General features: G+C 37.1%; 1 protein-coding gene across 2 annotated transcripts in view; it reads left to right on the forward strand.

Moving 5' to 3' along the window:
• The window catches only part of clip1b (CAP-GLY domain containing linker protein 1b), a 48,950-nt gene that overhangs the window by 11,093 nt on the left and 13,239 nt on the right, over positions 1 to 24,618 (forward strand). For both annotated transcript variants that reach the window (XM_085414523.1, XM_085414524.1), the window contains 7 exons: positions 1,918 to 2,079; positions 2,383 to 2,478; positions 5,918 to 5,975; positions 6,059 to 6,156; positions 7,608 to 7,682; positions 16,246 to 16,352; positions 24,423 to 24,468. In XM_085414523.1, coding sequence (XP_085270649.1) covers positions 1,918 to 2,079; positions 2,383 to 2,478; positions 5,918 to 5,975; positions 6,059 to 6,156; positions 7,608 to 7,682; positions 16,246 to 16,352; positions 24,423 to 24,468 — 642 coding nt within the window. The remainder of the gene's footprint in view (positions 1 to 1,917; positions 2,080 to 2,382; positions 2,479 to 5,917; positions 5,976 to 6,058; positions 6,157 to 7,607; positions 7,683 to 16,245; positions 16,353 to 24,422; positions 24,469 to 24,618) is intronic.

Genomic DNA, 24,618 nt, shown 5'->3' on the forward strand with positions numbered 1-24,618 from the left:
AAAATCCATTTATAATTACATTAACTTTGACAAGATCTCCAACATCACTGGCTGAAATGCACCCCACACTGTGACAGAACCTCCACCATGTTTTACAGATAGGTACAACAGTGAGTATTGCTTTCTCCTGACCTCTTCTGTATGTAATATCAAGGTTTTAAAATTTGGATTGATCACCATCCAGAAGTCCAGTTATTGTGTAATTTACCATACTTAAACCTTTTCCTTCTTTAAGAATGGCTTCTTGACAGTCACCCTTCCATTGAGACCATTTCTGATGAGGATTTAGTGAACAGTAGATGAATCAACTGAAGGGGCATATGCATCTCTCAGGTCCTATTTTAAGTCTTTGCTGGATTTTTTTCCTGCTTCTTATTGACATGACATTCAGATGCGTTACTTCTACTGTAGTTTTTGGGGCTGCCACTTCGTCCTTTCTTCTTTACGTGTCCATTTTCCCCAGAACATTTTTTTTAACGAGACTATGTACATATCCATATGCCAAGATATAAATATATGTCATATGCTAAGGTTTAAACTAATAGCTTTTTGGGAATCACGTTGTTTCAGTAATATAATTTTATGCCTATCAAACTGTTATTGTTGGCAGTTTTTATGGGTTCAGGTAAAGAAATTGAATAAATTGTGTTTTTGTGAAAGATTGCGTGGGATTTCCTTTGAAAATGGTGAGGTACAAAGAGTTGACTGAAAATGTGGGCAAAAGTAGGCAGAGTTCAAAGAAGAACTTTGAAAGACCTCCAGAATGCCTGGAGAAATATTGCTTAAGACCACCTTAAAAAGATCTAAGCTAAAATCTAAGCTTTGGAAGGTTTGGAAATGAGGGTTGGCTCAAGATTTTTGTACCTGTATTGTATAATGAAATGTACAGAGGCTACTTAGTTTAGCTTAACATAAAGAATGTAAGCTGTCAGATGACACAAAGATTCAAATAACTGAATATGTATTCATTTCTACTCCTTGGTGCATTTTGGTATTTCTTTGTACCGCAACAGGCTATTTAATACCTACTTGGTTCAGCCACAATTAAATAGCAAAAGTGCAGATTGTTACAGGCTGTAGTGTTCATAACAGTAAATGTCATTCATTATAGGGCTTATGTCTAACACATTAATGTAAGGGAGAAACATTGTGATATGTTTTACTCAATTATATGTCATATTTAAAAATACATTCTTTTAAAAGTACAAATAAACTGATATTCAGTAAACCTTTACTTCTTAAGGCCAATAAAATAACCCATTTGATGTTCAGCATGACTATATTTTCTATTATCCCCAAGATAACGTCCATAATATACTTAACATTTATTCAGTCATGAAAATAAATACATTTGCCAAACAGGGGTAAATTGCAATAGCTGTAGTTGTAATAACCATTCTGTGGTGTCTATAACAGGAAGAAAATTCAGCGGTTCCCTTTAAAGCGCCATATCTTGAATATGAAGATTTCATACATTTCGACACCGTATTTAACAAGATGATAAAGTTGCAGAAATCGTCATAAACAGCAGCTTTTAGCTGTTTGACTGTGGCTGCTCCATCACTTTTTTCAGTCTTTATGCTATGCTAAGCTAAGCTAGCTGCTTGTTTTAGGTTCATGTCATGTCATGGTGACATATCTTACAGATTCTGTCTAATTGATTTCTGACCCAAGTAGGCTAAGTAACCGTAGGCTCCCTAATTAATTAGGTAAGTATGAAAAAGGAAAATGAGGCTATAAATTAATAATTAAATTAATGTGTTTCCCTTACTTATGTGACTGTAAAGTAAATGTCTTTGCATTTTGGACAAACCAAGCAAATGATTACATATGAGCAGGCACTACTAATCTCCTCTCTCATGCCCCCTGTCTCCTCTTTGCCCCATAGCCTCCTCATGACTCTGCTTTCTGCTGTAGGTGGCCACAGTGTCTGAGCGCTCCAGGATAATGGAGCTAGAGAGGGAGGTGGCAGATCTCCAGCTCAGGCTCCGGGCGTCCCAGCAGAAGGAGGATGCTGTGTCTCTGTCACAGCAACAAATCAGCAGCCTCAAGGCACAGGTTCAGTCTCAGGAGAAGAAGGTTTGTAGAAAGCACCAGAGAATTCTTGACTATGGTGTTTTGTTCAGCGATTCCTGTGCCACAGCTTTATAAGAAACATAATTGCTTGTTGAATGTGTTAGTCATCATTTATCATTATTATTGAAATTGTTACATGATTGTAAAATCAGAAGAACTGGTATAACACTCTTCATTCAACCCACCATCTAGTAAAATGTGATACTCTGTGTGGTCTGTTGAAGTTACTGTGATGATGCATAATTTATGGCTCTATACAGATATACATGTGTATGTTTTATGGTCTATACTGTGTGCTTCGAACAGATCAGTGAGCTGAGTGTTGACCTGGAGAGCAAGCAGAAAGAGCTTCAGTCTGTACAGCAGGATAAGACGTCTTTGGAACAACAGCTAACCAGTCTGGTAAGAAGGAAAGAGACTCTGGACATAAATAAATACAATACACATGTTCAGAGAAATGACAATGTACTGTAGCCCATCTTTGAACTTGTATACTTTACCTGTCTGTCAATAATAATGGCTTTTAAAGTGATACATCTAAGAGAACGTAGACAAACATAGCTCTTTGTTATGATAACTCACATTTACATTATTTTTTACATTGGTCTCAATTATTAATATCTAACTTATTGTGAACTTTTCAAGCAAGTATAAAAATATAAAAGGCCTAAAAACATTAATAGAAAATTATTTAAAATGTACAGGTTGGCTTACATAAAAGCAGAGTGTTGCGTTTTTATTGTAATAGCACTTATATTCTTCTATTCTGACACATACCTCACATATTATAATAATTTAAGAAACTTAAAATGAATAAAACTAAAACAAAAGGAAATAATTTTAAAGTAGAAACCATAGAACTTAAACAAAAATGAAAAAAATCAGAGAGCATTATTGCCAATAAAATAGCTGTCATAATGCATTACAAGTCAGAAACAAATAAGAAGTACACAAAATGAGTGAGTAGGTGGAGAAAGACATAGGATTTGTGAGGTAAGGAAATTATTAGATCATCCCCAAAACAACAAAACTGCAGGCTTGGAGATTGAGGAAACAAACCATCTATAAGAGAGACAGTCATGTATAACACTACTTGTAGTCTGGATTAAATACAAAAATCATTTGAATAATCGTATAAATTCTTGTTTTCTCAGTACAATTATTGATTTAAAAAAATTCTTTAGACCCTCCCTAACTTGGTAAAAATGAAAATTAAAAACTAGTGAGGATTAAACTAGATTAATAAAAAAAAATAGATGCAAACTCAAGACAGTGTGAGGAAAGTGTTACACATTATTGAACAAATTAAAAAAAAAAAAAAAAAGGAAAAAGTTATTCTACTCAGTTTGAGTGCTTTTAATTGGATTGACTGGGATTTTCTTAATCTTGTAATGAACATATTTAGTTTTAGTGAAACGTTTGCATCCAGTCTTTGTATTCTTCACTTACAGCATGGACAAACGTTAACATTACAATGAGACTGCTTGCTCAGCTAGCCCATATTTCTGTAGTAGGTGAGGAGTACAAATCCTGAGTTTGAATCAGTGATGCAAGATCCTAGATTTGGGCAGTGTGCATATTATTCCATTGCCCCTGTGTGTAAGATTGTTAAAAAGTGCAAGCTCATTCATTTTAGAAACTTGAGCCAGACATATCGGCTTGACAAATCAAACAAAGGTTGAAGTAAACTGTCACCCATCTAGGCTTGCTGGCAGGAATGTTGATCATGCCCATAAATTTTGACTGGCACCTTTGTCCTACCTGTTTGGAAGGAAGTAACAACCATTATTTCTTAAGTCTTGGGCTTTAATGTTTGTAGAACTTGGTTAGATCTTAGATCTTGGTTATAACCCTGATGGACTAAGCAGTGCTGACAAAAATAGCTTCTGGAAGCAGCATGCAAACAAGCCATTACGAGACACTGGCTTCAGAAATTGTCCTACTGCCACACTGTCTGTTAATATTTTCAAACATATACATTATATGGAAGAAATTACTTCTATACCGCTCCAAAAAGAACTGGGAGAAATGGTTAGTTATTTGGCCTTTGAGACAAATTGATAGTACTGATGATGACAAGCATGTTATTTTAATACATTTATACAGAGTTTGTAAACTTCATATTTGCCAGAATTTTTATAATGTGTAAACATTATTTTTAAAAAAGTACAAAAAAAGGTCAAAATGAACTACAAATTAAAAACTAATTGGGGTAAAATAAAAGTTAAACTGCTCTGTTTCCCATTTTTATATATTTTTATTTTTTTTATATATATATATATATATATATATTACAAATCAATGCAGGTATTTATTTTTATTTTGAACTACTTACTGCAGGAATTACATTCTTAACACTTTATATATTAGGATCAGGATTAAAATTAATTTTAAAATCTTGATTGTATATTATTTTTTTCTTAATGCAATTATTGTGATTATGTTAACCCTTCAAAGCCTGACCCATAAAATAATTTTATTAATTTTATAGATTTTTTTTAAATAAACTGTTTATTAAATCTTGTGAGAAATGAACTGCTTTTAGTTGTTCATTGTTAAAAAACTACTTCTTCAGCTACCTGTGGCTTACTGTATGAACTCAACAAACAGTACTTACTGACAGCTTATTCAGTTTTCCTACTGACAATAGAATAGGATAGAAAAGAATAGAATAGAACAGCCCTTTATTGTCATTGCACATGTACAATGAAATTATGGGTGCTCCACGCCAACTGTACAGGAATGCAGGAATAAATAACAGACAGGAGAATTATATATAATACAATATATACACTATACAAGAGGAATGTGTACAAAACACTAGAGAGGCAGACATTGGAGAAGAAAGTGCTTGGAAGCAGTGCAAAAGGTCTGAGTGTGTGCGTGAGTGGCTGGAGTGATGAGGCATCTATAAAAAGACCACAGATGTTTGGCTAAAACAAACAAGCGATACAGCTTTCTCATCCTGTTAACCCCATTCAATTCAACGGCATTTAAATAGAAAATGGTGGTGTCAGGATATAGAGCACATTTAACTCCTAAATTTGATCTTTTAACTTTGAACAGCAATTACTACTTTGACATAAGGCCTGTCTCATCAAAATAGCTGGAGGAAGTTTTGGTGTAGACATTTAAAAGGTGATCATTTAGCTGGTACACAGGATGAATAGATTGTGACTGTTTAGTAAGTGAATATTATATTGTCATCGCTCACAAGAGTGCATATATAATAAATGAAAATGCCAGACCTATTGGGAAACATCCTTAAAGATTCAAAGACAAGAAAATTAATATGTTCCATATGGAGCAAGCATGAGGAACACATGGAAATAATTGTGCTGTATAATAAAAGAAAGAAATCCTCAGTAACTGTTGCTGTATTGATGTACAGGGCTATTTACTTTGAGAATTAACTCTAAGTAAATATGCAAGTGGATATTTTGGCAATTGTGCCAAAAATCAAGAAACATGAATCAATCACAAAAATAAAAGTTAAAATTATTATAGTAATGTTTTGGTCTGAATTGTCACAATAATGTTACAGAGTCAGTCGTTTTGCTATTATCACTGACAGAAAAGCAAGAACATGAGTTGTGCTTAAACTCTTCAGCACATCTTCTAAATGAAGTGCAATGTTTGTGCGGGTGGTTCGTGGAGCTGTAGCTTCGTCTTATTTAATCACTCTGTGTTTTTGTTTGTGAGGATCGTTGAGAGCAGAATTTCATCCAACAACCTTGTATGCTTTCTGGAGCCAGTCATTATTCCCTGGTTAGCTCAAGGTTCAAGAATGCTGCTGTTTGAGTGATTAGCTCGTGGTCAAGCTGATGCCTCTCCGTTTCAGAGAGAAAAACTTGAGACAGCTGAGGAGGAGAACAGGAAAGCAGCAAAGACAATGCAAGGTAAACATATCTGCTGTATATCTGCTACCTTTATTCTCATTTCAGTGAGTGATTTGTTAAAGCTGCTATCTCTTTTCTGTTAGGATTGGAGCAGATTGTGGAGCGTTCAACGAAAGACTACCAGACCCTGAAGGAGGAGAATCATTCCAGGGAGAAAGAGCTGAGAGCCCAGCTGACACAGGTAGGTGTGCACATGTACAAAATACACTTATTCAAGAGGTTCAGTTTGACGTTACTCACTTTTGATTTTCATTAATATTTTATTTTATTTTTATTTTTTTTTACTGTATTACATTTACATTTACATCTGTTCATTTGACTGTAAAAGGCCATACCCACAATCCAAACATTTGTCCTAACACCGTACAAAAAAAAAAAGAAATATTTAGAGTAATTTCATAGTAATTCTCTAGAAAGAAAAGTTGGCAAGATATTAACCCTAATTTGATACAAATTACTGATAAGTAAAACGGTTCATTTAACAATTTATTGTGACTGATTATCTTGGTAATTTGGGCATTTTAATTGAATTTATGAGTGAAATTGTACATCTTGTAATTTCTTATAATTTTATTGCCATGAATTTTTTTTGTGTGTGTGTGTGTGTGTGTCTAGTGTGTTTGTTGTGTTTGGGAACAATAAAGTTACCGTTGACTATTCACAGTATTATTTCCATACATTTTGAGAGGAATTACAGTTGCTGCTTTTTTTAGAGAGATAGTTTTAAAGAGCTATCTGTTATTGTTAAATTAAGGCACACTACGCATGTGGCCGATCTCTAGCCACATATACTGTATAAAACGCAATTAGGTGGAATAACAACGCCCATATAGGCAACAATATTCAAGATGGTGGGGCAACATGGCGGCTTCCGCAACGTGGCGCCTGCTCCAGATTATGAAACAGTGCTACAACAATTCCTATAGAAGACTTTTGTTCCTTTACTACTTTTACATTCCCAGTGGTCTCTTTTTCAGATTTTTTTTTTTTTTACACATCAAACATGGTGGGAGAAAATGTATAAATGCAGCAATGAAAAATTGAAAAACTAGACAGTTTTTCCTGCTAATGAATATCTGCTGAATGCATGTAGTCTTTTTTTCTACTGCTTTTGTTTCTGAAAGTAGACCGGACAGTTTGCAGTTCTTTTTTGCCTAAAGCCACAGCTTTCATACTTCTGTTCATGCTTCAAGAAACCCATTAGAGATTAATGTAAGGGTGAAACAGCAGGAGAATCTTGAGGCTGACTTTCCTTTTTTAGCCAACATCCTTAATGAGTTCTAATCGCTCTGTTCTATTAATAGAGTACTGTTTTTGAGTGCTAATATGACTCTGTTTGACTCTGTACTTAGTTTTTTTTAAAGTGGTTTGTTTAGTTATCCAAAACAGAAACAAGACTCAGGGAAGGTGTATGCATTAACTCTACAGTGACTAAATCTACCACAGTGTGTGAGGCGCACTCTACCTGGTAGCTTTTTTTAACCCAAAGTGTCATTTAGTGAATAATTAATGAAAAAATTTGTATGTGAACGTTTTTATATATCCAGAGGGAAAATAGGCTTGTTGTTAAACATGTGCATTTCTTTCTGTACTATAACATACATCTCATACTGGCTGCATTATATTTTCCAGGCCACTGAAAAGTCAGAGAGGTTGGCCTTTTCGCTGGAGCAGTTGACCCTTGACAATAGGACACTGGAGACACAGGTGAGCAGAGGGCTTTCATTGGACATATGTGGGATGATGTTTATCACCTGTGGATACTGTGGATACACACTGCTGTGACTGAGGTCAACACAGTGGTTTTACAAGTTCTATTCTATCCCTTGGTCTTGTTATCTTCTCTTTCACCAGTGTTAGCTGTTAGCTGAGCCCTGCCTCCCTGATAGTTACTGCACTTGCTATTCTACTTTGTGTGCACTGATCAGAGTTTACAGAAGTTCAAGCTGTTTCAAACCAAAGCAGTTTCTTATTTTGAGCCATTGATTGTGTCACCCGACATGATGACTGTCTCTAACAGATGTTCTTGGCTGCAGCTAATCAATCAGTTGAAAATATTTTCTATAGCTGTCTTTATGTTATTTTTTTATTTTTTATGAAAATGCAAAAATGTTGCATATAGGCTTGATGCTGACAAGATCGAGGCGACAACAACGTTTCCCAAAATAGCTTGTAAAAGCATTGCCAAATATATTTTAAAGTAATGTGTTTCCTCTTCAACATTTAACGGATTCCTCTATTAATAGACTTTTGGAATGAAGACTAACACCGTTTGGCTGTTGAAACAATATCTCACATTAGCATTTATGCTCCAGCAACTCCAGCAATTGACTGAGCATAAGCTCAGTCAATTGCTTGAGCATAAGCCTTTTGTAGGGCAGATCAGAGCTGCTTAACTATATCTTGTGCTGCGTTCCATTTGAAGTGGGAAGTCAGAAATCCTACCTTTTAGTTTAAATCAACTGGAATGCCCCCTTGAATTGTGCTTCTCACTTAAAAAGTGGGAGAAGCCTCACCAACCCCAACTTTGTAACATAGGAGTAGTTCATGTAAACATGAGCAAAACTGTGTTAAACAGTGTGCCCTCCGGATCTAATTTTTTTATTATTATTATTATTATTTACACTTTTTAAAAAATTATTTACCCTTTATTTTAGTTTTCATAATAATTAATTATATGTCCAAATTGAAATGAAATACCAGTAATTCTTCATGAATCTAAGGATTTAATTAATTTTAATCTGTAGTCTCTGGCAGGTGGATGGCATTTATAACCAGTAATGAACAGTCAGAGCTACACCAGCATCTAAGCATTGGTTCTTTGTGGCTGCTGTTTGTTGCATGAAATTAAAATAGCAAAAACTATCAACTATGACACAGTGGATGTGTTAGTTGTAAACAGGAATTCCTTTAATTATTGAATTATGCATTAGAGCAGCAAACACTATTTAATCCATCTCTGACCCTTTGCTGTTGGTATTGTACAGTTTCAGTGTCACATGCTTGTGTTCTACTTCATGTCGCCACAACCCCGTGAAAGAACTTGCACATGCACATCAGTTCAGCTTCTGTAGCCTGCAGGGTTTTTGTTACATATTCACATCAACATTCCCACACCGACCGCATGTGATTGGGCCAGTCATCGTATTTAATCAGCCACCCATGAAATACTACAGTCCATCCCTCTTGTTGTATTTCCTCCTTCTATGCTTTCCTGTGTTTGCGACTTGCACTTTCAGCTGTAACTTTATATTTTTGTTATCTTATACTCAGCAGCTCTACTCCGTTTGCACTCCACATGCAGAGGATCATTCACTGCATGGCTCTTGCTCAAATAATGCATGTTCATCTTTGCTATTTGTCAGCTTGCCTGTGGGCTCCAGATGGCGAATCTCCTCACTACAAAAGAAATGCACAGGAGATTAGAGTAGGAAATGAAAAATGAACATAAACATGCTTTATGTTTGACATAAACTATATAATTTATTGGCCCAGCATTTTTCCTACACACTTTAATCAGCACTGCAGCTGTACTCTCCCACTGTTTTACAGAGAAGTACTGAAGGAATTTGAACACAGCTTCCTTTCTATACCGTTTGTTACTTGATGAATTCATGGATAATTAAAATACCATCCTATTGGTGTAAGCAGAAAAAGAGACACTTAAATTAACATTATAAGAACATGATTACATATATAATCAAAGTTGTATGTGCATACTGATGACAAGCAAGTTATGGCTTGTTTCTAAACCCCTGTTACTCCAGTGGCAAGTTTATATACTTGAGTCAACTTAAACTGAGTATATAATATAACACCAGCTTGACATGATTTAAGTCATCTATGACCCCTGCCTAATCTCCATTTTTTTCTGTCCTCTCTCCCACTCTTTCTCTATCGGATGTCTGCTCTCACTTTCTCTCTGATTCTCTAAAGAGGGTTTCATGGTCCAGGAGAGGTAGCATGTTTGCTCTCCACTTAGCTATATTTAACTAAAGCTAAGCTAAACAGCAACACTAGATATGAAAAAACACTTAAACTAAAATAAAAATAAAAAACTGGCAATTGAAAAAGACAAAAAATAACCGAAATATCGTGTGCTTATGAAATTTCCAGTTTTTGTCTTTGTCAGTGTGCTTAAATGTGAAGATAGCAGGTTGCTGCAGATAATTATTGTGACTGAAATATCGGCACTACATGAAGTTTTATGTTTGTATTATAATACCTATAATAAGTCTTGCAAAAATACCACCCACATTATAATAATTGAAAAGCTAAAACTAAGACTTAAACATAAAACTACAATGTTTCTGCTAATCATTCATTAGCAAGTTTAAATTGACAATTCAGTGTGTTATTCTACCATTGAGACATGGTGAGCTTTGGAAATGGATACATATTTTTAGCTAAGGTCCATTTGGTGTCAGTTGTCTCTAAAAGGACGAAGGATCCCTAATAATTTAATAAATATACAAATTACATTTCTACATAGATTTAACTATGTAATATTTTCTATTTTAATATGTTGTACATAATATTTTATGCAGTTTTCGTAAAATATTTTTTGTTAGTCATTCTAAAGGTTAAAATAGAATTTTACCTTGTTGGTTATTTATGTAGTAAATGTTAGTCATTTTGAAGTTACATAATTAGAACTGTGAGCACTCAAAATAAGCACCTCCTGCACAGTTCAACTCCTCTTTGTGTAAATTATTTAAGCTTTCATCAATGACGTTTTAATTCAGTATAAATGTTACATTTTGGATGCTTTCTTTCTGTTTGCCAGCACTGCTGAATAGTAGCATGTATCAAATTCACGTGTGTATATTTTAATTCCAAATTTTTTGGTAGCTGCAGGAGGGAGAAATCTGACTTTGTGCACTAAAACTAACACTCACGTGATCAAGCAATTATTCAGCAGAGATGCTCTTACGTCTAGCTCTCTTCTCCACTCACCCATGATGCTGTAGGTAGTGATGTAACACTGCACATGTCAGAGTGAGCTGCTGTGTGAGCGTGTGTGTGTGATGGCAACATTACATCAGTATGCATCAGTATAAACAACTGACTTGAGATCAGTCTCTTTTGTGTTTTGTGTTGTGTCCAAGTTATTATAGTTTTTTTTTTCATTAATATCTTCATTGAATTAATTCCTACTCTGAGCATTCTAATATGTATACAGAGATGAAAAGTAAGGAAAAAGAAAAAAGGGGCTGACTGCAGATCATCTTAATGTGCAGTTCTCTAATTAAGCATGTTATTTTTCGTTCAGCTGCCTAACAAATTTAAAAGCACCAAATTAAAATCACAAGAGGCTTTTTATAGACAGATCCTCAGGAACACAACACAGAGGTCTTATCACTTTAGATTACTTATGAAAGAGTCCCAAATATTCTGAAAGAGTAGCATTACCTGTTTTTGCGTTTGTGCTGATATGCTGTGTTTGGTCTTCATTGAGTATGTTACTGTGCATTATGACCAACTTCATGGACATCTTCATTTTAGACTTGTCTGTGTTGCAGACGTCTTGGGGTTTGTTCAGTTGCAGCTTTGAAAACCTAATCTGTGCTGTCATGTGTGAGAGAAGAGCCTTTTTCCTGGGAACACTTTGGGAAAAAAGACATACTAACCTTTTGTTATCAGTTTTAACATTTAACATGCTTTATGAGACCTGTAGAGTCTGAGATGTTGCAGTTTCTCTGAATATTACAGTCTGACCTTTGAATACATTTTTTTAGGATGTCCACTCTTAGAAAGATCAAGATCACGGGTGATGTCTTTCCTTCTTGGCATTGTGTTAACACATGGACTAAGTGCTTCAGTCCAGCAAACTACCAAAGCTCATACTCATCCCGCTCTTGCTGATGATCAGTTAGTTTATTTGATTAGCAGCACCCGATTGTTACTTACCCTTTGAATTCCTATGGAAACAGTAAGGATCTACTTCAGCTTTGTTTTAAGACCTTCTAAGGAGCAGATGCTGTTTTTATTATAACCTGAAAAACTTGAAATAGGGCATACTTTCTTTTCCACATGACTGTACATAGCATACATTAGGGGTGGGGGGAAAAAATCGATACTGTGTAGTATCGTGATATTTTGTTTGCTAATAATGTATCGATACAGGGACAGCAGAAATCGATATTTTGTTACAAACAATTTGCTCTGACTTCAGAGTATGTTGATCAGCTCCTTTTTCTGAGCAAGAATCCTGACATTCCTTCACTGTCCAAATGTGTTTAACTTTTTTTTTGGCAGCAATAAACATGACAGTTTACTTATTTTAATTTAAGACATGTTTTATTTTAATTAAGTTTAAAACTTTTTTTTATGTAATGTAAAATTATATTTTGTTTTAATTTACTTTCAAAGTCTTCAGTTGCTGAATGGGCTGCATAGTTTTCATAAATTGCATAGTTCAGAATAGCTATAATTGTACCAGATGGTTGCATTCAGTTAAGTTGGACTAGACTGTAATACAAACCGTTCAGTTTGTCAACAATAAAGCTGACTGAAATGAGAGAAAGACTGAGTGTGAGACTTTGATATTAGATAAAATGAATATTGATAAAGTTCACCTTTATGTACAGAATCTGAATATCGCAAAATATTTTAAAAAATTGCAATAATATCGTATCGTGCGTTAAGTATTGTGATAATATCGTATCGTGAGTTGTATAGTGATTCCCACCTCTAGCATACATTGTTACATTTGAAAGGAAAATGGTGTGGCACACGGTCCCGTAAAGACTAAAGAGTACTGTAAATAACAGGGTTGGAGCAGATCTGCCTTTTAAACAGCATGACTCCATTTCTAAATTACCCTGGCCTCTCTGTCTGCATTGTGTTCTGTAAAATATAGATTCATACTGGCACATTATAGACGACATGAAACAATAATTCTGATATTTTTGCCGTGTGCCATTATAGACAAATACCCACATAGCAGACAGGTCTGGCATAGATGGCACTGTTTATGTAATGGCATGCCATATCTGGCCCGATTGTGGTGTGGTTTATGTGGCCCAGGCTCATAGAAAACAGGTCTTCCCTAGATACAGCATCAATTGGCACTTCTGACTAACTGGTGTCATGGTAGGGTGTAGGTCAACCAGATGTGGGCCAGGTCTGGCAATGATGGCACTATTTATGTTCCTGTTTTCCTGTTTTAGTTAGAAGACCCAAATGCCACGTTGCAATACTATACTGCTATGGTAGCCAGTGTTTCAAATGCTGGTTTGACAGGTTTGTGAGTGTACACTTTATCCAAAACCTAGTGAGGGTTTACTCATGTTTACCACTTGGTGGCTGTAGCTCAGGAGGTAAAGCAGGTCACCTACTGATCGGAATGCTAGTGGTTCGATACCTGGTTCCTCCAGTCTGCATGTAAAGAGTGTGAATGTGTATGAATGTAGTTAGGAAGCACTCGGTTTAGAGAAAGTGTGTGATTGGGTGAATGTGGCATGTTGTATAGAGCACCTGGAGTAATCCGGGAGAGTAGAAAAGCGCTACATAAGAATCAGTCCATTCACTGTCTGAACAGAGTTTCGTCATGTTACTTTTGTGCTATTATGTTCCGGCACATTGTTGTTATTACATGGCTTGATTGAGGTACACATTAGGCTGACATCTGGGGCCAGAGCTGAAACTGTTCTGGGCCAGCACAGGACCAGCAGTGTGTCTGCAACTGGCCTTGTGCTGGACCATGTATGGGCCACATCTGGCAAACCAGATGTGGGCCACCAAAGGGCCGTCATTTTTTGTGGTATGTGGGCAATGTGTAAGCACATTGTGTGGGCCAGATCCGGGCCATACCAATTTTGCTATGTGGGTAATATTTAGGTCCGGCCATAAAGACAAATACACCACATTTAAGTAAAGTGCAGTAATTTCCTAACTTAGTACATGGAAAGAACATCTTCATTTCAAATAAACTGTTTTACCATTTAAACCGTAACGTGTAATAACCTAACATAAGTATTTCTAATAATAAAAATAATTCTACATGTAGATGCATTTCTTTTCTATTAGCTGGTTCCTAAAGCTGACAACTAAAACTATGGACTGATTGATCTAGAATCAGGCATTGCTGTATAGACATTAACTGGTCATGTGGATAATGATTAGCTGCAGCCCTAGTTAGATTTCCAGAGTATCCATGCTATAACACATCACTAAACGAGTGCAGGAGCCTAAAGTATGAAGGCATGTCTGGTAGAATGTACATTACATGTTGTTGCAGTCTCCAACTGAGGGTTCAATCTGAGATGCTGAAATTCACCAATGAATGAATGGTCAAAATTCTCATGCGCGTGTGTGCATGTGGTGTGCACAAACCAGATTGTGAGCTGCAGAAAGGTGGGGAGGAGTCTGAGGAGGAGCTTATTTAGGCTTACATAATGGAAGTGCTAACCTAACCTGACTCTGTGTGTGTGAGAGAGAGTTGTACAGGCAACACGCTCTCCATTTCTCTCTCTCAGTCGTGCACAGCAGGGTATGAGAGCTGATGGTTTATTGATGCCTAGCGGCTTGTGTTGGTGTATGCATTTTATAGACAGAGTGAGAGGGGAGGCATTGTCACAACACTGCTGTCGTTTAGCGAGGGAACGCATCTGAAATCCAGCAGTGGTAAGCTGTGTAGGTATGGACATAGCTGCTCTGCATCAGGGTTACTCCAACAACCTCTATTCGCCTCACTACCAGGTAGGATCATTCGTTAGATTTATTTATTTATTTATTTTTAGCACATCAAACTGAGAGGAAAACCTTCAGTGCTGCAGTCATTTTCTAATACAGTAGTATCTCTTGGTCATTGTAAGCAGGTGAATGATCCTTGCCTGTGCCTGTAACCTATTGGATAATTCTGTATTTTGTGCTTGTTTGTGTGTCTTCATGTGTTTATGCATTCAATTTGGACATTATCATAATAGAATTAAAAAAAACTCTGAAGCTCAGCTGCAGTTAATATCACAATGTGCAAATGGAAACATGCTCTAAAAGGCTAGCATGAGGTTTTTATAATGTATTTATTTTCTTTTTTGTTTCAGCAAAAACATAGACTTCAAAGTCATACTCGTTAATTAATTATTGACTGGCGCTGTTCTAAAGCAGCTGATATCACAGCGCTGTATGTGTCCGAGAAGCACTTTGAAGCTTCAGGAGTGATTTCAGATGCGTTTGGAATCTCTGCCATGTGACTCAAATGGGAAACAAAAAAGTTTTCTTGCAGTGAAGTTGAAGGAATAGATCTTTCTGGGGCTTTTATTTTTAGTTCCAGCTCATGCTGCTGTCTGCTTGCCTCTTTGGTCTGCTGGTGTATTTTAGGTATTACCTCTGGTCTCACTCTTAGTGACCCAGATATTCTTTTTTTCTTACTGCATTTTTCTTGAATGCAAACCAAGGAATGCAACGATCATTTAGAACAAGATGTTGAATATATCTGTGTGTTTTGTAGAGCTCAAAAATGTTGCTGGAATTTAAATAAGGGAGAGAAGGAGAGAATTAAACCATAGACACTCATGTGTGTGGTCACTGACTTAAAGCTTTGGGGATTATCCCAGCCAGTAAATACCTTGATAATTGATTAGATGGGAATTCAGATAAATTGACAGTCACTACTTTCAGCTTCTGTGCTTTATGGACTGTTTTTCACCTTTGCTTTCATTTTTTTGTGAAAGAAAGATCATAAACATGTCTTTAGTAGGACAGGGATTTCTGTTGATATATGGACGAATGAGAAGTGGAGTTTTATATTGTTAACTGACTGTTACATACGCAATGTTATGAAGAAATCCAAAATTAATTATCCAAAATTAAGTTGTTTTTTTTTTTTTCTTGCTTCATTCTCTTGGTATTGAATTCTGACTTTCCTTTTCCTGTTTAAGGTAACTTCTTTGTTTGAGCTATTTATGCATAGCATTTACACAGGTAGGCCAAACACTCATATCCCTCACTAGTGATAAAAAGCCTGAAATGAGACATTTCACACTGAAGTAATGAGGTAGAAGAACAAAACCAAACTCTTTAAAATTGCAGAGCATCACTGTTAGAACAAAAACTCCTTTGAGTAATTGCAGCTTTAATTACAGCCAAGATGAAATAAGCATAAATACTCCAGACGGGATCCAAAAATCACTGACCAGCACACAATTGCAATATTTGTTTGTTTCCTCTAGAGAAATAATAATAAGGATCAGGTGTAATCTTGTATACCTGTAGTCCCTGTGTCTTTCTCACCCTCTTTCCTTTCTTCCATCTTGCTCCTCTTCAGCTTGAGGCTTTGAAACAGCAGAACTCCAAATATCAGGAAGAGCTCAGTCTGTCAAAAGAGGGGAGCAGCTCAGAAAACCAGCGTATTGGCATCCTCTGCAAGGAAATGTGAGTACTCATGATAACTAATGTGTTTTTTCCTGCCTCTTGCCTCCCGTAAAGGTGACCCCCAGCCAGCCAGTTCATTAGTTTGGAGCTGCTAAATTTGTCCTGGGGGCCAAATGTTCATTAAAAATCCAGTCTGCATTTTCAAGCTCTAATTCCGCTCAGTAAGGACTGTGTGAGAATGTGGCTTGACAGTTGTTAGTTGTTACCTTAATGGGTCAAAAATACTTTTATTTTTATAGCTGAAATGTCAAATGTGCTGTTGAATTGGCAACATGTGTAACTCTCTAGAGAGATGCTTCCACTTGTAAATATGCTCTAAATTGTTGTGGAAAGTACAATTAGTCAGAGCATGCTGTTGTGTGATAATGGATGTGGAGGACAATGTACAATACTGTTTAGAAACACAGCAAAGAAAGCCCATTTGCGTAGTACTCCTATTAAACATTCCTGAATCATGACACCTGACTGGAAATTTAGATTGAGTGTGCATTCATTATTCAGGTTTGAGATCCTTAACTGTACAATCCACGTTATGGTTTTTACATTTCTGGATGTATATGTTTGCAATGTTTTTGACAGTGTGTCTTCACAGATGCTTAAAAAGTCTGAGAGCCATTTATGCAAAATTAAGGCCTTAACTATACTTAAAAATGTCACAAAATGTGATCCTGAAATATCTTGATTGAATCTGCAGTTTTGTCGACACAGTAATCTCACATGTCAACTTTTGGCTGCTTGCTCATTTACATCAGGTCTTCACAGCAGGTAGCTCCGCATGTTTGATTCGGCAGATGTTTTATGACAGCTGCCTTTTCTGATGGGATTTACATCGTCTCCTGGGATTGAACTGATTGAACATGGAAATAATAATCAACCCCTTCTTCCAAAAATAGTAGAGAAGCTGTATGTGTGAAAATAGTGAATCATGAACCTTAGCCACATGATCCTTATATCTTGACTTTTCTCTGCTCAAGTTCATTTAAAACATTATCTGAATTAAAATTGGACATTTTTTTACAGCGTGTTATCTACATTATTAATTCCTTCTATGTGTTTGGTGTTGACATGTAGATGTGGAAAGTCTTTCATTTGCACTGACTCAGCAGTATATCTTTGGTTGTAAGCTGAAACATGGTGCTTTTGATTCAGGATAAAAGTATTCTCTCTTCTTATGGCATATTTTTTCTTCTTTTCTTTTCTGTTTTTTTGTTTCTGGTGAAGTTCCAGTCTGCCGCTGAGCTCTATTTATAGAGCTTGCGTTTCTGTCAAGCTGTCAAGTACCTCTGTGTACATGTGTAAATATGTAGTGTCCATGCGTGTGTTTTTGGAGCCTTTACATCATCCTGCCACACGTCCCCTTGAGTCATCAGAACCCTTAAATTGCAGAGCTCCACATGGATTTAACTGGCTGGATTATAGTCATCAATATGTAGCATGTAGAGGCAGCAAATGGAGATGAAAAATGTCAACAAATGACATCAGTGACAGTGTAACGGTTCCAGTCTCCTCAAGCACAATTTTGTCTTTTTTTCTGCCTTTGCCTAAATAATTGAAAATAAAAGCTCTCTAAATGGATGACTCATGTTACAGTCTTATATTGTTGTTTTACATTTTCTTTCCCTCCACCCCGCCTTGTCCCAACAATGTTTTCCGCCATCCTTTTTGAGGCACGTCCTTCCTCACTCTGCTCCTGTTATGTAATCCCTCCTCTCCTCCTAGGACCGCCTGGCTCCGACAAGGCTATTTCTCTTGTTGTGACATCAGCATGTGCGTGTGTGTGTGTGTGTGTGTGTGTGTGTGTGTGTGTGTGTGTGTGAGAGAGAGAGAGAAAGAGAGAGAGAGAGAGAGACGGCAAGAGAGAGGGTTTTCAGGCTTGTACGGAAACAAGGTGGCTTTGTGCTATGAAAGAACAGCTGTAAACATTGTAGCTCACATACGTGTCATGATTGTGTTATTTTGGTGCTGCTGTAATTTTATCTTTGAAGGCCAAAAATATTGTTCATTAACTTCATTTGGTTTACATATTTTTTTATGCTTTCATTTCTTTCACTTTTTCTTATACTGTTAAAACGGTCACACAGGGGGTGTTAAGATAGAGAACTCAGCTGTAGGCCACCTGCGTAATGGAAGAGTGCAGAAAATTGGATTTGCAGTATAAATAAACAGTTCAGATGATGTTTATATTTATCACAGCTGTGGGATTCATGAAAGCGAGAGATGATTGTCTGAAATCAGCATCAAAATTAGCTTTGCGAAGAAAGTATTCAGTCATAGTCTTGTTTGAAATAACACTCTTGACAGCAAGCAGACACACTACATGAGACATGTCACTTATTTTTCAGGCTGTTCTTTCTTGTAATTAGATGGCTCATTATGTGAGAATATGTATGTCTTCAGAGTGTACTTCTGTATGTCTTTACACTAAGAGAAAGAATACACTTATGGGGGCATTTTTTTCAGGTTTTAGGCAAGTATGCAGCCGTTTTAATGATCCAGTCCAGTTGAGATCAAATTGTGCTTTATGTGGAATATGAATTAAAGTGATCATGCATTTAAATAATCATCGATTTCCTGCAGTGTGAAGGCAGCAAAAGATATTTAGATCTGTAAGCAGGGTCTGTCCGTCTTTTATCTAAAGCAGGAGTGGTAAACTCATTTTACATCATGCCCTATTTTTTACTATCTAAAAAAAATGTATTGTAGAATTAGAATTTAGAAATATAATTTAGAATAGATATTCTATTGTTAACAATGACAAAAAAAACAGTTTGCTGTTATTCAACTGCTAACCTGCTGATATTTAGCAGGTGAAATGTTGACATTTTCCTCATCTCATTTAATTATTTTAGCATGTTAAAATGAATAATTAGTACCTAACACAAAGCACAACTGGAACTGAGACGAGAGGTTTGTGATGTCCTCTGAACACAGAATATGCAAAAAGAACTGCACAGTGGAGCGCACTGTTGTGTTAGAGTGCAGGATGCTATAGAGGCATGGGGAATGTAATTATACTGCAGACAGCTAAATATTTCACCCAGATGGTGCTGTGATTGGGCTATTAGTCACACATAGCTTCAGAGTTTTAACTTTGACACAAATCCTAAGAATGACCTACATGGGGCTAAACTCATTTTCCTGAACAAATCATTTAGTTCCGGCATCCAAAAATATCCAGATTCATAAATTCCCTGACAACACTGTCTATGCTGCTGTCTTTTTTATATACAGTGGGGCAAAAAAGTATTTAGTCAGCCACCGATTGTGCAAGTTCCCCCACCTAAAATGATGACAGAGGTCAGTAATTTGCACCAGAGGTACACTTCAACTGTGAGAGACAGAATGTGAAAAAAAAATCCATGAATCCACATGGTAGGATTTGTAAAGAATTTATTCGTAAATCAGGGTGGAAAATAAGTTTTTGGTCAATAACAAAAATACAACTCAATACTGTGTAACATAACCTTTGTTGGCAATAACAGAGGTCAAACGTTTACTATAGGTCTTTACCAGGTTTGCACACACAGTAGCTGGTATTTTGGCCCATTCCTCCATGCAGATCTTCTGGAGAGCAGTGATGTTTTGGGGCTGTCGCAGAGCAACACGGACTTTCAACTCCCGCCACAGATTTTCTATGGGGTTGAGGTCTGGAGACTGGCTAGGCCACTCCAGGACTTTCAAATGCTTCTTACGGAGCCACTCCTTTGTTGCCCGGGCGGTGTGTTTTGGATCATTGTCATGTTGGAAGACCCAGCCTCGTTTCATCTTCAAAGTTCTCACTGATGGAAGGAGGTTTTGGCTCAAAATCTCACGATACATGGCCCCATTCATTCTGTCCTTAACACGGATCAGTCATCCTGTCCCCTTGGCAGAAAAACAGCCCCATAGCATGATGTTTCCACCCCCATGCTTCACAGTAGGTATGGTGTTCTTGGGATGCAACTCAGTATTCTTCGTCCTCCAAACACGACGAGTTGAGTTTATACCAAAAAGTTCTACTTTGGTTTCATCTGACCACATGACATTCTCCCAATCCTCTGCTGTATCATCCATGTGCTCTCTGGCAAACTTCAGACGGGCCTGGACATGCACTGGCTTCAGCAGCGGAACACGTCTGGCACTGCGGGATTTGATTCCCTGCCGTTGTAGTGTGTTACTGATGGTGACCTTTGTTACTTTGGTCCCAGCTCTCTGCAGGTCATTCACCAGGTCCCCCTGTGTGGTTCTGGGATCTTTGCTCACCGTTCCCATGATCATTTTGACCCCACGGGATGAGATCTTGCGTGGAGCCCCAGATCGAGGGAGATTATCAGTGGTCTTGTATGTCTTCCATTTTCTGATGATTGCTCCCACAGTTGATTTTTTTCACACCAAGCTGCTTGCCTATTGTAGATTCACTCTTCCCAGTCTGGTGCAGGTCTACAATACTTTTCCTGGTGTCCTTCGAAAGCTCTTTGGTCTTGGCCATGGCGGAGTTTGGAGTCTGACTGTTTGAGGCTGTGGACAGGTGTCTTTTATACAGATGATGAGTTCAAACAGGTGCCATTCATACAGGTAACGAGTGGGGGACAGAAAAGCTTCTTACAGAAGACGTTACAGGTCTGTGAGAGCCAGAGATTTTCCTTGTTTGAGGTGACCAAATACTTATTTTCCACCCTAATTTACGAATAAATTCTTTACAAATCCTACCATGTGAATTCATGGATTTTTTTTTTCACATTCTGTCTCTCACAGTTGAAGTGTACCTCTGGTGCAAATTACTGACCTCTGTCATCATTTTAAGTGGGGGAACTTGCACAATCGGTGGCTGACTAAATACTTTTTTGCCCCACTGTAGTCAAATAGTGTAGTGTAGGTAGGTTAGTTGTAAAGCACTACAGTATATAAACTACTCCTTTTAAAATAGGACTGTGTCATGAGTGAATGTAGGCAGCAGACACAGAACAACACGTGTCTTTCTTAGTGATGAGAGCTAATATGTAGATTAGCTCATCACGTTTCACTACTTTAAGATTTAGGATTGTTGTGCAAAATGTTTGACTTTTTTGGTTATATTTTCAGAAACTACTAAACTAATAAATGTCAGAGATCAGTTTCATCACAATCATGGCTGTATGAAAATTGTCTGTATATACAGCATATAATGTACACTGACAATCTCACATTCAGTTTACACTGAAGTCAGGTCAGTGGTCAGTGGCCATTGCTCTTGGCACAGAGGGTTGTTCATTTTAGTTGTAGCCTGATCTCTTTATATCAGAGAATATCTTAACATAGATTATGTACATTTTAGAAAATGACGTCACGGTGGTGGTTCATCCTTTATACTGTCAATATCTTGAACTGTGCCTCCCATAAGAGATTTCGGAGACCGAAGAAGTCACTTGGATGAGCGACGAAACGTTTCTCTCACTGAAAATCGTACATCTAGATGAACAGAATCAACCTTTTGGGATTTACTTACCTGGATAATTGAGCATACATCAAAACATCTTAAACTGTGGTGGCCCTCTACCTCCCTATATTTGTACTGCTAACTTCATGACCATTAATATGTTAAAGCCTCACCCAGGCCCAGAGAGCTAGGTTCGTGAAAGAGCTTCTGAAAATTTTCTGTGCTGCTTTTGTGGGAGGGGCAAACAGCACTCTCTGATCGTCCCTGCTCAGACATCACAGACATAGAAATAGCTTTTCTAAAGTCTGAGAATGGTTTCCAAATATAAATCCATCGTGTTTTGAAACAATCCATTTGAAGTAATGGTTAACTTTTTTTTTTAAGATCCACTGAGCATTTTTACAGATATCTCTTATTTAGTGACAGTTATAGACATGAACTGAAAGTTCAGAATTCTAATTCAGAAATAGGAAAATAACAATTGTTCAAATATCACAGCTGGGTAGAAAAGCTGAGTCCATGAGCAAGTTGAGTTTTCATAGTTAGCTCAGACATGTCTGAATAACAGTTGGACACTGCTGTAGAGATTTTTGTAATCAGTAAAGAATAGAAGAAATAAGTTAGTGAGGTGTTTACACAAACTGCACATAACCACAGTTCCTGTAGTGGAGGCCAGTGTGTTCTTAGGGACATACTTTTTTGGTTTCTCAGCACGACCAATGAAAGACTGCACTGAAGTTTGTAGAAAAGAAGATGGCCTGAATATGATGTAATACTTAAGCTCTTTGTAGCTGTTTCTACACATTAACTCCAGCCCTGAACTTTTCTATGGTTTACAATGGGTTATCTTCTCAAAATTTTGGCTCACTCAGTATCTGGAAATTTCAAATAGTAATCAGCTACAACTGTCTGTGTTGTTAATTGTTAACAATCCAAACTGGTGAGTCATACAGTTGTTATGATGGAAGGTGTTGAATTTGACTTCTAGCATATAATCAGCTTTTAGCAATTTCACATTGGCTTTATTATTTTCAGGTCAAGATCCATCAGTGGCTTTGCACTTTAGTGTACTTTCACATTAGCCTCAGAATCAAGCCTGTTGCCTCTGGTTGATGCCATATGTAGCTCTCAATCACCATTTGGGTTGGCTGCTTGGTCAGTGCATCTCCTGTAGAGAGATGCGATTTAATGGGAGAACATGTACAGCTTATAAAACAAACAGCAATATGAATGTCTCCTAATAACCCCTGTGTGCTTTTATTTACTTCATATGTTGTGTGATCATATTATAGTCTTTAGATTAGGGAGTATCAGCTGGCAAGGACATCTTTGAGAGTTGAAGGGAACTAATGGGTGCTCAACATGAACATTTCATCATTGAAATTAGGGGTGCAACGATACACAAAATTCACGGTTCGGTTCGATACTTTGGTGTCACGGTTCGATATTTCGATACAAAAAATGTTCATGCTTTTTTAATTTGTCATTTATTAAAATTATAAATATATATTTTAACTCAAAAGTACAGTTTTTATATTTAATGTTGCTGAAACAACAAAGTAATAAAAAAAATAAATCTCTCTGATCGAGAAATCACTCATCTTTGGAAAAGAGAGTTTATTACAGAGAAATGGCTCTTTCCAAAATAAAAGCTATACTATAAGCTTCTTCTGGGCTATATTCTCAGCAGCATATTAAACATATCAGGTCCCCATAAGGAGAATCATGTGCTAACGGCTGTCTAAATGACTCGGGTAAAGTTTGTAGCATGCGTGCTTGTTGTTTTTGTCTACTCCCACTTGTCTTTGCACTAGGATGATGTCGGTGTAAATGTGCAGTCATATTCATTGTGTTCCCACTAGTGCTGTCAGCGTTAATCTGAAATGACGTTAACGCCACAACACGGCAAATCTCCGTTAACGAGCTACCGTGAATCGCCCCGTGCGTGGGGCTGGACGGCGTCAACACATTAACGAGCTGACTGTGCTAACGCAGTAGTTCCCACCCATGTAATTGAGCATTGCGTGGCACATCCGACATACTGTTTTACTTTTGTCCATGACGCGCTTACCTTCAGGGTCATACTTCACATGAAGACCAAACTAGTTCCAAAGGCCAGATCTGAATGAGGGTGGGGGAGGTTCAATTTGCCATGTTAGCTTCTGTCTTGCTAGCTTGCGCTGCGCTTAGTGGATCTGCACTCGACAGTGCAGCCTAGGCGGAGTAGTCAAACGCAGATCCACTGAGCTCTCAACACAGACAGCATCGTCAGAAGGAAAGTTGATAAAATAAATTAAAAATTTTGTATTGTTCGATACATATGCGTACCGAACCGAAAGCACTGTATCGAACGGTTCAATATCGATACGAGTATCGTTGCAACCCTAATTGAAATGTATTCATCATTTACAAAAATAGCCTCTAATATATTTGTTGTGTATATCAGTAATGATTCTTGTAGCAGTACAAAGTCATTAAGCATTAGAATATTTAGCCAGATGTGTATTGGATATGCTTACTTGGGTTTGTATAGGTGAGATGTTAACAGATGCGAATATCTGGGAATCACCAGATTTAAGCATATAGCAGTGTTGGTGACACAGACATCACTGGGACCCGACTACACTGCCTTTAGTGCAGCCCTCAAATGTGTGAATTGTCTTTTCTTTCCCTAGTGAGGAGCTGAAGCTGGCATCCCACAAGTCTCAGCATCCTGATGAGGTATTGACCTTTTTAACTTTCTTATTATGTAAATGCTTTTCCTTTATCCTGTTAGAGATCAGGGTTTTGGCCTAATGAGGTTTTATCTCCTGCTGTGACTAAATTGTTGAAGCTAAGACGGGTTTAGATTCTATTTAAATACTTCTATAT

Source organism: Rhamphochromis longiceps, linkage group LG7 (assembly GCF_057381845.1).
Source record: "Rhamphochromis longiceps isolate RC_006_pf linkage group LG7, R_longiceps_female_GT1.1, whole genome shotgun sequence".
Classification (NCBI taxonomy): Eukaryota; Metazoa; Chordata; class Actinopteri; order Cichliformes; family Cichlidae; genus Rhamphochromis; species Rhamphochromis longiceps.